This window comes from Suricata suricatta, chromosome 9 (genome assembly GCF_006229205.1).
Source record: "Suricata suricatta isolate VVHF042 chromosome 9, meerkat_22Aug2017_6uvM2_HiC, whole genome shotgun sequence".
Lineage (NCBI taxonomy): Eukaryota > Metazoa > Chordata > Mammalia > Carnivora > Herpestidae > Suricata > Suricata suricatta.
The window spans coordinates 9,643,977-9,660,610 of NC_043708.1; the positions used below are offsets into that span (position 1 = coordinate 9,643,977).

The 16,634-nt window shown below is 56.7% G+C and overlaps 1 protein-coding gene across 3 annotated transcripts in view; it reads left to right on the forward strand.

Moving 5' to 3' along the window:
• The window catches only part of ASB2 (ankyrin repeat and SOCS box containing 2), a 44,711-nt gene that overhangs the window by 24,174 nt on the left and 3,903 nt on the right, over positions 1 to 16,634 (forward strand). For 2 of the 3 annotated variants that reach the window (XM_029950508.1, XM_029950507.1), the window contains exons 3-8: positions 953 to 1,042; positions 4,135 to 4,301; positions 5,060 to 5,215; positions 7,587 to 7,832; positions 10,752 to 10,923; positions 16,062 to 16,626. In XM_029950508.1, the coding sequence (XP_029806368.1) occupies positions 953 to 1,042; positions 4,135 to 4,301; positions 5,060 to 5,215; positions 7,587 to 7,832; positions 10,752 to 10,923; positions 16,062 to 16,626 (1,396 nt within the window). Of the gene's footprint in view, positions 1 to 286; positions 620 to 952; positions 1,043 to 4,134; positions 4,302 to 5,059; positions 5,216 to 7,586; positions 7,833 to 10,751; positions 10,924 to 16,061; positions 16,627 to 16,634 lie in introns of those variants that run through there. The other variant, XM_029950509.1, reaches the window with a different exon arrangement.

The window sequence follows — 16,634 nt, forward strand, 5'->3', positions numbered from 1 at the left end:
CTCAGCCCTGCAGGCCACCCCAAGGGGTGCAGGGGACCCAGGCCAGGCCTCCTGGGGTGTCCATGGCACCGGGCACTCCAATCAGTTGGCTATGTAGAGTGGCCACCATACCTCCTTTCACCCCTCCTATCCTATCACAGCCCGAGGGGGTGGGGTAACCGAGGCTCAGAGAAGTGAAATCATGATCAAATTAGCGGCAGATGCGTGCCGAGGGCCCCTGTGGGCAGAACCCCAGCTGAGCTCACTGGCCTCACGGCTTCCGACACTGGGCCATGCAGGAAACCAAAGCCCAGAGAAGCTCAACCTGCCTGAGGTCATGGCCAGGAAGTGAAGCCTAGATTTGAACCCGAGTCAGCCTAACTCCAAGTCCTGGTCCCCCAATGGCCCTTTGCTGTAACTTCTGTACTGTGTGTTCCTGGGACAGCAGGACCCTCTAATGAGGACCCGGCCAGCAGGTGTGGGACTACACACCTGGTGTGGCTCCCCAGCCATGCTCCATGTCCCCCCAAAAACCTCCAGGAACCTCTTGCCCATCCCTGTTGGGACCCACCCTGGCCAGCCCAACATTGAGCCCCTTCCACCCAGGGACCTGCTGCTGGCGCTTCTCACATCCTCTTGGGTAAAGAATGTCACCTTGCTTCGTATCTGCCTCCCGTGTGGTTGGCTGGGGAGGGGGCCGTGGGGGTGGGGATGAGGTTAACCTCATTGTTGTCTTATATGGTCATTTAAATCTCCCAGGGCTTCCTCTGAGGGCCAAAAATAATCCAGAGACACAGCAGCTGTGTCCAGCACACAGAGAGGACCCGGCCATCTGCTTTGGTTCAGAGCCCTGTGTCTGTCTGTCAGTCTTTCGCCTTGCTACCCCTCCATCCTGGACCCTGCCTCCGGCCATGACCCGCTTCTCTTATGCAGAGTATTTTTCCCTCTTCCACTCCTGCCCTGCACCCTCCAGGTCGACTGCGTCTCCTGAGAAGCCGCCTGTCTCAGGCCCCATGGGCATGTTCCAAGGGGTCATGCAGAAATACCGGAATTCCCAGCTGGCGTAAGTGACCCCCAGCCCCCGAGACCGTACAAGTTCACTCTTCCAACCAGGGTCAGTGGGGGGTGGGGTGGGGTGGGGAGTGGGAAGCAGACCCCAGGAAGGGGGGCACCTCGGAGGGACCTCCCGGGCACACCATGCTCCCAGACGTGTCCCCCTGAGACCCAGCTGCTCCTGCAGATCCGGGCTTAGCAGTCACAGACTCAGCGCAAGGCTGTCAGCCAGGCTGTGCTTGTGATTAACCCGGCACCGCCCCCTCCCCCGGCGCCACGTGGGCCCCCTGGGGACGGAGCAGCCCTGTGGGAGACTGAGAAGACCCCCTCCCCAAAAAGCCCAGAGAAGCTGTGAGCTGAAGCTGATGAATCAGCCACGCCTTCTCTTTATCTCAGTTTCTCCCGTGCGTCACCCTGGGCATATCTGAGCAGATCTACAAGGCTCACGCCCACAGTTTTTGTTTTGTTTTGTTTTGTTGCTTTTGTTGCTCAGTGCCAGGTGGTAAAATCCGGAAATAATGTGAGCTGCAGGAGAGGTTCTGGTGCCTGGCACCAGGGGGCTGGGTTAGGTGCATCCTTGGAAGAGAGATCCGTGCTTCTCCTTCTCTGCTCCCCTGTATCGATCCCAGAAGCAGCTAAGAGCAAAAGAGGGGCCCTGTCGCGAGAAGCCCTATTTCCTTGCTCTAGTTACGTTGCAGAGAGGGGAGGAGGCAACTGGCCAGGGTTTCATGTCTCTTCCCTGCTCTTTTCAAACCTGGCTGCGCCCACTTCTTGGTGCCGTGGGTGGAATTCTGATGGTCTGGAAAAGGGGGACCCAGACTCTGGTCTCAGCACTGCTGCCCCTTCCTGTGGGGGTGCCTGTGAGTCACTGTCCCTCTCTGGATGTCCCTTCTTTGTAGAGAAGGTTGGAGAGGACAGAGTGGCCTCAGGGTCCTGTCTAGCTCCTCCGTCTCTGATGGTCTGACACCCCCAGCCACTACCACCGCCCCAGGGCGGGGTTTGGCTGAACTCCTAGAGCTGCCCTCAGCATGGGTGCCCGAGAGCTTCGGGGCCCTTGCACCACAGCTGGGCGAGGGCCACGCTGGGCGCCAGGTCCTGGGAGTGCTCTCCTGAGACCGCGCATCCTGTCCATGAGGACGGCCAGCCCCCCTCTCTTCCACTTCAGCTGGGGTCCCATGGAAGACCTTCCAAGGGAGCCAGACACACACCCACTGGGGCTTCTCCTGACACCTCTGGGGGCTGCTCTGGCCACTCGTAAGAAAGAAGAACTCACCAAGGTGCTAGTGATGGCGGTGATGGGACTTCAGGGCTTATCTGGTCAGTTACCCACTGTGCCGGTGGGTCTGTAACTCAACCAGCATCTGGGCTCTGAAGCTATTAATAACCGGAGAGGCTGAGAGTCAGGAGGAAGTGCTGCTCACAATGGAGGAAGCAGCGGGAGGTGGGGGAGGGGGGGCAAAGGGGCTGGTCCCGCAGACCCTCAGGGCCTATCCTGCCCCCTGACTGGGATGATCCCCGGGAACAAGGCCTGCCTCCAGTCTCACCTTCTCCATCTGGGAAATGGGAGCACTTATGGGACTCACAGTTGTCCTGGTCCTCACTGACTCAAGGATGGAGGGAAGGGAGCTCCGTGAATGGATGAATGGATGAATGGATGAACGGATGAAGTAGCAAAGAAGTTATCATTCATATTAGCCCTGAAATCTTTTGGACATTCAGAAGTTTAAAATTGTGAAGGCGTCAGATATATTAGTCCTTTAAGTATGTAAATCTTTCAGCAGCTAAAATTTCTAGGGGAACAAGGAAAGGAATGGGGAAGACCCCAGAGAGATGCTCACTGGAAAGAGCCCCCCTCGGAGGGACTCTGGTCTCAGAGCTGCTTGATGTGCAAACTGGCCCCAGAGGGGCTTGGTAAATGCTAGAATACTGCACTAACATAACCCCCATGGGGTGAGCCATCCCTCCCGCTGGGAGCTGGCACTGCATGCCCGAGCCCTCTTGGTAGAAGTGGTCTTGGTGTAACATTGAACGCAGCCCTGCAAGCCGCAGGGACAGAGGGGTTCCCTAACTTTCTTTTGGCCACCAAGGAGCTCTGTCTAAAAGGCACCCTCTGTCTCCATCTGCGGAGGTGAAGGAGCCTGCCACGTCTCAGCCCACTTCTCAAATTTCCCTACATGGTGCCGACTTGGAGATAAAGGAGCAGAAGGGCCCAGGTCCTGGGCTGCTCACAGGGGACCAGACACTGGCAAGGCTCGACCAGAGCCCCCACATTGACTTGTATAGGCTGGTGTGTCCTCCAAATGCTCAAAGGAGGCTATCGCAAAGAATGTTTTGAACAAGATATAAATAAAATTCCCAAAGAAACAAGCAAAATGCTAATGGGGAGAGGGCATTTTTTTTTGGAAATAGAAGGAAATAAAAGGGATGAAGGAGTGAAACAATTGTTGGGGTTCCTGGGTTTTGAATTTTTCCTTCCTTCCTTCCTTCCTTCCTTCCTTCCTTCCTTCCTTCCTTCCTTCCTTCCTCTCCTTCCTCTCCTTCCTTTCCTCCCTTATATTTATTGAATACCTATTATGAACCAGACCCTCAGCTGGGCCCTGAGAATGAAATCATGAGAGATGGAAGAAATGAAGCCACTGTCCCTGTCTTCTTGGGACTCACAGTCCAGCAGGGGAGACAGACAGCATCAAATAACTGTTCAAAGCCCTGGAAAGGCCAGTGGTTACATGAAAGCTTATGACCGGAGGCAGGGAGAGGCTGACCTGAGCCCACAGGCCGAGGGTGACTGGCCTGAGGAAGCTGTGACGGATGGCTGGTGGACGGATAAGCTGGAAGGGCCAAGGTCAGGACCAAGGTTGGGGCCGAGTTCCAGGGCACGCCCATGTGGTTTAGGAAGGATTATTCTCCTCATTGAGGAGGGCACTGCCTGCAGGGGGCTGAGCACCTGTTCCAGACCAGTGGGGGAAAGCTGACCGAGTGGTGCCACAGCCAGCACTGGCCTTGGCCACCAGCAGCCCTGCGTTCTCTCTGGGAGAAAGGCTGCCCCACCCCTCCTCTGCCCGGCCCGGGTCATGTGGAGTGACCCACCCCTTGCTGTCCCAGGCCTGTGGACCCCGTGCTGAAGGCCATCAAGGAAGGTGATGAAAAGGCCTTGAAGGCCATGATCAAGGAGGGGAAGAATCTCGCGGAGCCCAACAAGGAGGGCTGGCTGCCGCTGCACGAGGCGGCCTACTACGGCCAGCTGAGCTGCCTTCAGGCCCTGCAGCAAGGTGAGTGGGGGCAGACCTGGGGGCGGGGCTCCTTCCTTCCCGGGGCTTCAACAGCCTTGGGTGGGGGGAAGATGCAAGGCGAGAATCTTGCCCCTGTTGCAGCCTTCAAGTCACCAAGCAGGGAGAGGAAAGTGGATTGTCCCCACCTGGCCCGAGGCCACCACTCCGGGCCTTTCAGGACAGGAGAGTCCAGTTCCTAGAAAAGGAGTGGGGTAGGGCTGACTTTTGGGAGAGCCGCTGCCAGCTTGTTCCAGAATGTTCCAGGGGCTGATGTGGTGTGGAAAATACTGCAGCTGTGCCTATGCCCCCGCCAAGGCTGGCCCCCACAGCTGTGGGAACCTGGGCAAATCACGCCTCCTCTCGGAGCCTTGCCTTCCCCCCAAGCCACATGTGGACAGGTAACACGTGGGGACAGGAGTTACCTCTGCCCCAAAGTGGCATGAGCTCCAGACAGCCCGCCACACTCTAGGGCAGAACTGATTGTATGGGCATGGCTGCTGGGAAGGACAGGGTCATTCAGAGAGGGAGGGGGTTCAACCAGGGAAAGCTTCCCAGAGGAGGTGGCCCCTGAGCTAATATGACTGGGAAGCTGAAACAGCCCGTGAAAGCCACCAAGTCCAGGGCCAAGAGGATGGATGGTATATTTAGGTGGATACCACACAGGTCTGCCATTGGAACTGGGCAGAATTGGGGCCTCCTTTGTGTGGGGGAGGTGGGGCATCTTCTCCTTCCATGAACTCCCTGTCTGTCCTCTCCAGCATACCCTGCAGTCATCGACCAGCGCACCCTGCAGGAGGAAACGGCCCTTTACCTGGCCACGTGCAGGGGACACCTGGACTGCCTCCAATCCCTCCTCCAGGCTGGCGCCGAGCCTGACATCTCCAACAAATCCCGAGAGACCCCGCTCTACAAAGGTGAGCCCCCCCACAGTGGGCTTCCCCAGGGAAGGGTCTAGAGGGGAGACGGGCAATCAAGAGCATTGCTCCCAAAATGCGTATCTCCCTCCCTAGGTCCCCCTTTCTCCCCAGCCAGGGGTCTCCTGTGAAGGGCAGATGTCTAACTTGTAGCTGAACTGCTCATTCATGCACGTTCATTCGGGCCATACTTGGGCTGGGCACACCGAGGGGCACTGAGGGCCCAGAATCAAAAAGATTCGATCTGTGCCCAGGCGCTCTCCCAGCCCGGTGGGTGGCGACACACAGACAAGAAAACAGCCATCTGGTGCCAACAATGAGCTGGGCATAATGCATCTGGGAGCATCAGGGAGAGCTCTGGCATCGGGGGTGAGCACCCACGAAAGGGGGTCCCTGAGCTGAGCTGGAACAGGAGGCTGTTTCCTGCTGGACAAGCAGAGAGAACAGCATAGGCAGAGGCAAAGAGGTATGCAAGAAAATGCGCACCTCAGACATTTAAAACAAACCCGAAACTTAGCCTAGCTCATTCAATACATCAACCAGGGACCCTGGCACCTCTAGCAAGTGCCCAGAGTCGGAATCTGCATAATCATAATAGCTGGTATTTACCGAGTGCTTACTCTGTGCCAAGCACTGTTTTTTCATTTAACCCTAATCCCCATCTATAGATGAGACAGGCGTTGGATCGGAGGTATCTCCATTTTACAGATGAGGACCTAAGGCACAGAGACACGAAACGAGGCACCCAGGATTTCACATAGTCTAGCAAAGGGCAGACCCGGGATTTGAACTCAGGGAGCTAGCTGCCAGTACCATACCCTGAATTATGACATTATAAAGCATCCAGTTCATGGCTACAGGCTTGAGCGATCTGCCTGGGTCTTGCAAATACAAATATGATAGGGCCTTCACACTTTGAAAAACAACAGAAATCCCCGCTTTCCCATGTGACTGGTACCCAGCACCTGGAATATTCCATGGGAAGCAGGGACCTGGCGGCTGGTAACTGGGTCCACCGTAGACCCGAGACAGAAGTGATTCTCAGAAGCTCTGCCTGCCTGGGCCGCTGGAGGCCGAGCTGCCCCGAGAGAGCTCCCCCCCCGCCCTGGGCAGTTCTGCGCCGAGGCCTGGGCCGTGCTGCTAAGAGCACTTCTCCCACATCCAAGCACAGTGCTGGAGTGTTCCACGCACTCCCTCCCCCAGGGGTCACACAGGGTCCTCTCGGGAAGGTTTTATTATCTCTGCTTGACAGGAGAGAAAACCAAGGCTTCGAGAGGTGCGGAGCTTTGTCTGGGGTCCCATTAGAAACACTACCCAGGCAGCCCCCGTTCCCTTCCCGCTTTCACCCCTGCCTGACTCAAAGAAGTGGTTAATTTAGACAAGAGCCCCGTCAGCCTCCCTGGTGATAACCCTGGACCAGAGCCAACGGTGCATTTGGGTTCTAGAGAGCAATGAGGCTTGGGCGCCTGGGTGACTCAGTCCGTTAAGCAACCACCTTCGGTTTGGGTCATGATCTCGTGGTTTGCGGGTTTGAATCCCGCGTTGGGCTCTGTGCTGACAGCTCAGGGCCCAGAGCCTGCTTCAGATTTTGTGTCTCCCTCTTTCTCTGCCCCTTCCCTGCTCGTGCTCTGTCTGTCTGTCTGTCTCTCTCTCTTTCTCAAAAAAAATAAAAAATAAACATAAAAAAAATAGAAGTAGAAAGCAATGAGGCTTAAGAGGGAGGTGTGAGCAGGTCAAGAAGACCTGACAAGCTGTACACAGAAGACACATTTTACCTCAGTTTAAGTGTGTAGCATTTGAGGAGGGTTTTGAGCAGGAATAAGGCACTGCCGGCTTCCCTACCTCTTCTGGCTCTGGCGACGTAGAGGTCTGCAGCAGGAGCACGGGAGACAGAGAGGAGTTAGGGACTCCTGGAACATTCCAAGGGTCAGAGACTCTGGGCCTGATTGCCTGAGTTTGAATCCCTGTTCTGCCGCTCTCTGTGTGACCTTGGGCAAGTCGCTTAACGTCTCTGGGCTTCATTTTCCTCCTCTGTTGGGAGTGGCTGCTAGTGCTATATCTAAAGGCGGTTGGGAGAATTATACTAGATGAGCACGTAAAGTGGTTTGAATAGAGTGCCTGCTACATACTCCGTCCTACAAACACCAGCGAATACGGCCGCTGTTAGTATCACTATTATTTTAGGTGCATATCCTGGGTAAAATGAAGGGACTGGACTCATTTTTGTTTGTTGAATGAACGTCTGAATGTTTGTTGAATGAACGTCTGATGAGTGAATGGGCGGATGGACAAATCAACAAATGAAGTCTTGGCCGGTCGGGTCCGGCCAGGGCCCCGCTGACCACCTTGCTTCCTTCCGCCTGGGGCGCAGCCTGTGAGCGCAAGAACGTGGGGGCCGTGAGGATGCTGGTGCAGTACAACGCGGACACCAACCACCGCTGCAACCGAGGCTGGACGGCTCTGCACGAGTCTGTGTCTCGCAACGACCTGGAGGTCATGGAGATCCTGGTGAGCAGAGGCGCCAAGGTGGAGTCCAAGAATGCCTACGGCATCACCCCCTTGTTCGTGGCCGCCCAGAGCGGGCAGCTGGAGGCCCTGAGGTTCCTGGCCAAGTACGGTGAGTGCTCAGGGCCCCTGGGTCCCACAGCCGCCAAGGGGCAGAGCTGGGGAGGACCTCAGACATCTAAGGGGAGTCCAGTTTAGGTCACACTCTCCTGGGAGCCCTGTGTTGAGGATTCTGAGGCCATCTAAGCTCGGTGGGGAACGTGTCGAGATCCGCCAGTGATGCCTGCCATGAGGCCCGAACCGGGGGCGGAGGAATGACACCCGGGCCACAAGGGCCATCTCTAATCTAGCCCAACATCCTCATTTGACGAATGAGGAAACAAAGGCCCAGGAAGGGGAAGTGACTTATTTACAGTCACGTAGCGAACTGGTGATGGAACGAGCCAGACTCTTGGTCTCCTTACACTTCAACCACCTCTCACTCTATCCTTGCCACACTTCAAGGGCAGAAGGAACCTCAGACAACATGTAGGTCACCTCCTCAGAGTACATGTGATGAAACTGAGGACCAGGATGGGAAAGTGATTTTCTAAGGTCACACCGCAAAGCAGTGGAGGAGTTGGGGTTTGAACCCAGGTCTTGGCACTCCCTGCCTGTGAAAGATCTTAGTCACTTTAACGGGAGAAAATAAAATAATATTGCTTGCATCATGAACAGCAAACCCTGCACAATGGCAGACACGCTTCTGGCTAAAGAGCCTCATTATTCTGTTCTTTCCCCAAGAGAACACCTTCCATTTCTTTTCTCTCTCTCCGTGGGAGGAGAACCTCCCTCCCTCCCAACACTGAGGCCAGGAGAAAGCCAGACCCTCGGGCTGAGTTGAAGTAATTTGTTGAGGACCTGCTGCATCCCAAGCACTGTGTTAAGCAGGAACACAGGGATGGGATCATGGGGTTTTCTCTGCAGCCGAACGTGGTGGGGAGTGTCCCCATCCCCTTCAGTAGATAAGGAGACTAAGGCTCAGGAGGTTAAATGCCTGCTCATGTCAGAGCCTGGATTCCAACCACATGCATTCGCCTCCAAACTGCATGCCTCTTGCCCTCAGCCATGCTACCCCAGGTCTTGAGAATTGCCACCGTGGGACTTGACTTGGATGAACATCCACTTACTCAGCACGCGCCTAAGCAGTTGAGAAAACAAACCCAGGGCGCTTTCTTCCCGCCAGGGACAAATATGGACAGACCCACTTGGGAACAAAGGGGCACAGGCAGGGTCCTGGGAGACAAGGCAAAGGGGCTGGGCAAAAGGTGGGGTGCTAAGCCACCAAGGGGGACCGGCCAGCTCTGAACATCTGTCCAGCCCTCCCGCCGACAGTCTGAGTCAGGGTCTTGCTCCCTTTGTGGGCTGAGTCCATTTTCAAGGCCAAATATTTTTCTTGTGAGAGTGGTCAGCTTTGCTGGTGGGGTCCAGGCTTCCAGAGGGCCTGACTGCCTTTCCATTGGGGGTAGGGGGCAGAAGCAGGCTCTGGGCCCTGGCCTTTCCATCCCAGAGAACTGGGGCTTTGCCGAGCACCTTCCCTGTGCCCGTCACTGTGCAGGGAGATGGTCTTAGTCTGTTTGGGGCCACTGCAACACAATACCATAGACTCGGGGTGGGGGTCGGGGGTTACAGGCCACACGTGGTTATTTCTCACAGTCCCAGAGGCTGGGAAGTCCAAGATCAAGGTGCCGGCAGATTCGGTGTCTGGTGAGAGCCGGTTCCTAGTTTGTGGACGGCCACCTTCTCACTGGGTCTTCCCGTGGTGGAAGGAGCAAGGCAGCTCTTGGGGGTCTCCTTTGTTGGGGGACTCACCCCACTCGTGACCACCCCACCCTCATCACCCGGGCACCTCCCAGAGGCCCCACCTCCTACCACCGTCATGCTGGGATCCAGTTTCCACCTGGGAATTCTGAGGGGACACAAACACCCAGTCCAAAGCAGATATTGACGTCTTTTATCTTCTCCTCGAAGGAACCCGGACTAGTAGGTCCGATTCATCCTGGTCCACAGATGGGGAAAGCGTGGCCCCTGAGGGCTGCCCAAAGCCATGGGGCTTGCAAGCCAGGACACAGAAACTTCAGCGAGTTCTCGTCTCTCACAAAAGCCTAAGTGTGCTCTTTCCACTAGACCAGAAAGCAGTTCTCGAAACTGAAAATTACCAGAAAGCCTGAGATAAGCAGAAAGCCCATGCAGACCAGAGCTGCGGTTAGCAGGTGCTCTTGAGTTCAGCCCTTAGTGCCATTTTCCTGCTGCCTCAGCTCTATTTCCTTCCAGAGTAAGGAGGGACTGGTGAAGAGACGGTGCCTCTTTTTGCAGAGAAACCCACGGGCCTCTCCATTACCAGCAGGAGACGGGGAAGATGCGGGAGATGCGCTGGTGGGGTCTGTCCCCGAGTCCTTACCTCTCAGCACGATGTAGCGCCCCCTCGGAGGGGACCAGAAGCAATCCCTGTCTCGCTTCTTGCAATGCAGGGCACTGAAGAACGAATCCCATTTACTAAAGTTCTTGGGGTCTTTATTAGGGGGATTCTGCATACTCCTAGAGCTGGGCTCCCGCAGAACAAGGCCTGGATCCTTTCTCACGGAGCAAGGGGGGAAGAGCATGGCCTCTGCCATCAGACTATCTGCTGGGGGGCTTCTGCCATCAGACCCCCTGGGTTAAGGTTTTGGCTTTGGACTTGTGAGCCGGCTGGTCTGGGGCCAACTACGTAGCTCCTTGTGCTTCAGGGTCTCTGTCTGCAACATGCAGATGAGAGTCGTGACTGATTGCGTGGATTCAGAGAGAGAGCTCCCATAAAACATGGTGCCTGGCATGTAGTAAGTGCTCAGGAAATGCGGGCATCATTGAGGCAGCGGTTCGCTTCTAAGAGCGCCCCCTCTCCAGTCTCACCGCTGCGGGAAGAAGAGTCATTGTTAAAGGATCCGATGCGCCACGGAGGTGGGCACAGTGCTTGACAGTGACCGCCCTGACCACTCTGCCTCTCCTTGGCCAGGCGCCGACATCAACACGCAGGCCAGCGACAGCGCGTCCGCCCTCTACGAGGCTTGCAAGAACGAGCACGAGGAGGTGGTGGAGTTCCTGCTGTCGCAGGGCGCTGACGCCAACAGGGCCAACAAGGATGGCATGCTCCCGCTGCACATCGCCTCCAAGAAGGGCAACTACAGGTCAGCCCGGGCCGTGCCCGCGATGCTCCGTGGCTCCCGCCGCACCCACGCCGGGGAGGGCGGCTGCAGGTGGCCTGCCCGCGGGACCAGGGGGGCTCAGGGAGGGTCAGGGCAGAGGGCGCCTTCCAGGTAGAAAGGACGAGACTAGTCGGTGGTTGGCAAGCCCGAGCGTGTCACATGACTAACTCACTGCACCCTCCGACTACTGTTAACGATCCTTTTAACAAATCTTTGGAGGTAGAGGCTGTGACCTTCATTTCGTCACACGAGGAAGCTAAGACACAGAGAGGTCGAGTGACTCGCCCGAGGTCACGCATCATGTAGATGGCGAGAACTGACCTTCTACAAATATGGCCATCCATGGGAATTGCGCTCAGGGGGCCAGATTCAAGCTGGACTAGTGGGTGCGAACAGAACCTCTGAGGGGGCGTCTGGCTGGCTCAGTCAGTATCGCATCCAGCTCTTGATCTTAGGGTCATGAGTTCAAGCCCCACACTGGGCATGGAGCCTACTAAAAAAAAATAAATAAATAGAAAAGATAGCCTCTCGGGCCATTAGCAAGCGGTAGGGGAGGCCTACAATAATCCAAATAGTACCAATGGTACAATAACACAAATAGTGCCAGTGATACGAGCTAGACTTTATTGAGCGCTTACTGTATGCTGGGCACTTGGAGCAGGGAGAGAGAAGCTTAAGTTCTCAGGGAGTGACCTCGTGGGAGGGAAGACACACACACACGTGCACGCACACATGTGCACGCACACGCGCGTGCACACACACACACACACACACACAGGAACTCAGGACAGAATGAAAGGGTGTGAAGGCTGGGCTCCAGGCAGTCCTAGAGGAGAGGGACTCACAGGAGCCGGAGGCAGAGGTGCCCCAGCACCGGCTCGAATCCGCTCACGGGAGCCGACTGTGCACACGGGCAGCCTGACATTGGCCATGGTGGGAGTACTTACACCACGGAAACTGGGGGATGCAACATATCAGGGCCCCCTTTGCTCCCGAGGGCCAGTTGTTAAACGTGTGCCAGCACCACCTCTAGCTAAACAACACCAAAGATAGATTTTTTAAAAAAATTTTTTTGTGTTTTAATTTTTTTAGTTTTGAGGAAGAGACAGAGCGCCAGTGGGAAAGGGACAGAGAGAGGGAGAAGCTCTGAGCTGTCGGCACAGAGCCTGACGAGGGGCTTGAACTCAAGGATGATGAGGTCGTGACTTGAGCCGAAGTCGGACGCTTAACCGACTGAGCCACCCAGTGCCCCACCAGTGATAGATTTATTAAGAAATAGTTCGTGTTGGGCAAGACCAGATGCCTCATGCATCTTTTAAACTCAATTTAAAATAGTAGTGAGACCAGAGGTTCTTAGTCTTGTCTACACCCTGGACCCGCCTCCAGCCCCCACCAAAAGGCTCTAAAAACCCTGATGTCTGGGCCTCACTCACCCTCAGAGATTCCGATGTAAGCAGCCCCTTGGCTGGGGCTTCAGGGTTTCTGGAAGCTGCCCGGATGATTTCACCGCGCAGAGTGGGACAGAGCCGGTTCTCTTGTGTCCATTTTGCGTCTGGCATATAACAGAAACTTGCATTTTGGGCCTCACTTCTGACGCCCCTGTATTTAACCATTCTTTCTCTTTTACTTCTAATTTATATATATTACCTTTGCAAGCCAACTAGCACTTTTTTTTGCGAAGGGGGCGGGAGGGAGAATAGAGAACATTAAATACATTAAATTAAAAGGCAGATTATTATAAGGCACATTCATGAGTAAGTTAGTACCCCCAGAGCTCAGGCCTCCCAAAAAACCAGACGGGACCTTTGGCCACCCCCATCTGCCACTGGAAACCGGTTTACTGCCTGTGTCTTCCGGAGAAAACTGAGGAAGGTTTGAGTCCAAGTTCCTCCAGACGGGGCATGTGGATGACCTGCTCCACTCCTGGGCACCTCCCTGGACCTGCTGGATCAGGCCCCGGATGGCAGGGTCCAGACGTCTGCATCGCAGGGGTCCCCCGAGCTGCTCTGAGCCCTGAGAGAGAGCTGGGGTTGGCAGCCTCGGCAAAGTTTCGTTCTCCAAAGGCCCAGGGACTCCCGCAGTGCCCGTCCACACAGCAGGGTGCTTGATGCTTCTGGGTTCTGGCTCTTCCTCCTTCCTCCTGCTCCAGCTCCTAGCGCCTCAGGGGCAAGCTGAACACGTCCTTCTAGAAGGATCCCTCGTGGGCAAGGTTCCCACTGTGCCCTTGGGCAGCGCAGCCCCGTGGTTTTGGCAGCCAAGCCGTCTGTGGGTGACCGGTGCCCTGCGAAGGTCTAGTCCCCAGTCCGGAATGCCTGCGCGCTGGGTGTGCAGGGGAAGCGCGGAGCAGCCACCGTGGCGGTCAGGACACCAACGGCCACCCTGTACGGGGTCCCTGCTAGGCCAGTGGTCTTATTTTATCCCAAAGAGCAGCCGCAGGGAAAGGCATCATTACATTGTGTCTTGTAACCTGGGCAGAGGGATCCTACCGCGCTGGGTTAAGATGAGTAAATGCGGTGAAGTCCTGAACTCACGCGGCCATTTCCAGGGTAGACGAGGTAACTAGTGCCCGGCACAGCACAGACGCCGAGCAATATTATTTCGGGGGGTGGAGTGCTCCCAACAATTCACAGGGGCTCCATCAAGGCCAGCTGCCATTGTCACCGTCATCGTCCTCACTCTTGGGATTCATGTCCTCTCTGTTACAGATGTGGTTCAGAGAGGTTGAGTGACAGGTCCGAGATGGCCCAGCACTGACAGACAGCACTGGTGGGGTAACTTGGGTCCACAGCTCCCTGCGGGACCCCACCCCGCCAGGGGCAGCTTGCTTTGACTCAAAGCTCTCTGCTCTGTTCCCTATCACTGGGCTAAAATTCAGGCAGGACAACCAGAGCCGGGGCAATAGCCTTGAGGAAGCCAGAATCCTGGGTGGGGACCGAGGGCCTGGAGTAAAGGCAAATGGGGTGGGCTGGGATAGGAAAGTTGGATTCGGTTACTGGTGGGTCCCAGAAACAAGGCTGGGGGGCAGTTATTGTGCCTGGGGTCCAAGGTCACCTTCCCCGCTGCTGTTCTAGGCCTCCTTGAAATAGCTCTGAGCTGGGTCTGGTCTGGTCTCAGGGCTTAAGCTGGTAGGTGTCACTCTTGCCTGGGGGCAGGGGGGTGGGAGGAGGGAACCTGGCCTCCCAGACCCCAAAGGTTCTAGTGGGCAAAGGTACACTAGGAGCCCTGTGGCCCCAGGACCTGCCCATGCAAGAGGAAGAGAGGTTCCAGAACTTCTAATGGGGTCACGCCCTCATCCTCCAGCCCTCTGTCCCACAACACGGGCTGGGGGAAGAAGTGATGATTTGCAGCAGGGCCACCAACTCGGCCAAGCCCTGGGGCTGAGGTGCCGGGCATCACGGAAAGTCCCGGCCCTGGGAATTCCGGACCCCTACATTCTTCTCTGGCTTCGCCATCCACCTCCAATCCAATCTCACTCTCTCCCTCACCCCATGCCCAGGGCCTCAGTCTCACCCCCTGTAACATGGGACGGGTGGACAGGCTGATCTCCTGTCCCACAGCGCACATGTACTTTCTGATCCGCAAAGTCCTACAGAAGCGTTCGTTAAGATGATTTTACCGTGTTATGACAATGACGCTTCTGGGACTGTAGGCGACGTCTAGTCATGTTCCCACATTCCTGACACTTTGCCCTGGTTGGGCAGGGGATTGCTGGAGGCCGCTGTGACCCGCCGGGGATGCCCGCCCCATCTGGCCAGCGGCCCTGGGGCGGTCTCTCTCGCTGTCCTTTCCCGTGCTCGGGCATGCCACGGCTGTCAGGGAGCATTTGTTGGCGATGGCTGTGGTCCAGGGCGAGGCCCCAGCCCTGCCTTTGACCAGCACCTCCACAGAGTGGGGTCAGGCCTCCTGCGCCTGCACAAATAGAAATTAGGAGGCAATTAGCCCCCCTGGGTGTGTGAATTTCCTTTTGAGGTTTCAGAGGCAGATTTTAGGCAAACACGGCGTCACTAACAATAATAATACTTTCCGCTGAGACCCTAGCAGGAGATCACTGGTACAAGATTTCCAGGAAGTGGCAAAGCCAGCATGTCAGGAGGCAGAGAGGGAGAGGAACAGGCCTGGCGCACCTGCTTGCCCCACCGTGGTCACCTCCTTGGTGGCCACATAGGGCCAGGAGGTCACCTGTCAGCGAGGATTGGATGGATTAGGGTCAGTGGCAGAAGCCTGTTCTTGGAGGTGGCAGTGGTCTAGGGCAAGAGAGTAAAACGAGGGGTCAAGAGCCCCCAGAATTGCTTTACTACCTTTGATGAGTTGCTTCCTCTCTCTGAATCACATCTGTCACAAGGAAGGTCACAGACCTGCTCAGGCTACCCCACAGGGCTGCAGTGAAGGTAAAACGGGGCAGGCGAGTTAATGCGTTGGGATTCCAAACTCTGTGACCTATCAGCTGTCACCCTGACATCTGCAAAATGGGAATGATGAGACGGGCTTTATGAGTTATTGAAAAGATGAAACCAAAATGTGTTTGTAAATCCTTTAGCTGTCTCCCGGCACAACACAGTGAGCTCTTGGGTAGGACTGTCACTCTCCTCTCCCCCTCCTAGCCCCCCCCCCCCGCGGCCCCCACCTCAGGGCAGGTGACAAACTTGTAGCTCCGAATTTCACCAAGGGCTGCACTGCCTCCTCCATTCGGTCTGTGGGCCTTCCAGTCAGTTCCTTCAGGGAATGAGCTGGAATGGGGAACACTCCTTACCCTGAAATAAGTCAGCGGGAATTTCTTGAAACCACAGTCGGGCTGAGGGTTTTCAGAACTAGGACTTTGGAGGCCACAGGTTCTGAGAGCAAAGCCCAGCCCCACCCCTTCCCAGTTCTGTGACTTCGGGAAGGGGGTTGAAGCTCTCTGAGCCTCAGTTTTCCCAATCTGTAAAGCGGGGAGAGCAGCAGATCCATCCCCCCCCACCCCAGAGCGGTCATCAGAAGACTGGCTGGCTCCCCGGCGCGCCCCCTGCCGGTGGGCCACGGCCTCCCCGCACTGTAGTCCTGAGTGGCCCGGATCGGACCCTCAGCGCCCCCTGCTGGCGGGGCCGCCCCGTGACCCCCGGCTTTGCCCGCCCGGCCCGCAGGATCGTGCAGATGCTGCTGCCGGTGACCAGCCGCACGCGCGTGCGCCGTAGCGGCATCAGCCCGCTGCACCTGGCGGCCGAGCGCAACCACGACGCGGTGCTCGAGGCGCTGCTGGGCGCGCGCTTCGACGTGAACGCGCCGCTGGCGCCCGAGCGCGCGCGCCTCTACGAGGACCGCCGCAGCTCGGCGCTCTACTTCGCGGTGGTCAACAACAACGTGTACGCCACCGAGCTGCTGCTGCTCGCCGGCGCCGACCCCAACCGCGACATCATCAGCCCCCTGCTCGTGGCCATCCGCCACGGCTGCCTGCGCACCATGCAGCTGCTGCTGGACCACGGCGCCAACATCGACGCCTACATCGCCACGCACCCCACCGCCTTCCCCGCCACCATCATGTTCGCCATGAAGTACCTGTCGCTGCTCAAGTTCCTCATGGACCTCGGCTGCGATGGCGAGCCGTGCTTCTCGTGCCTGTACGGCAACGGCCCGCACCCGCCCGCCCCGCCGCCCTCCAGCCGCTTCAGCGACGCGCCCGCCGCGGAGAAGGCGCCCGGCGCAGTGCAGGTACGGGG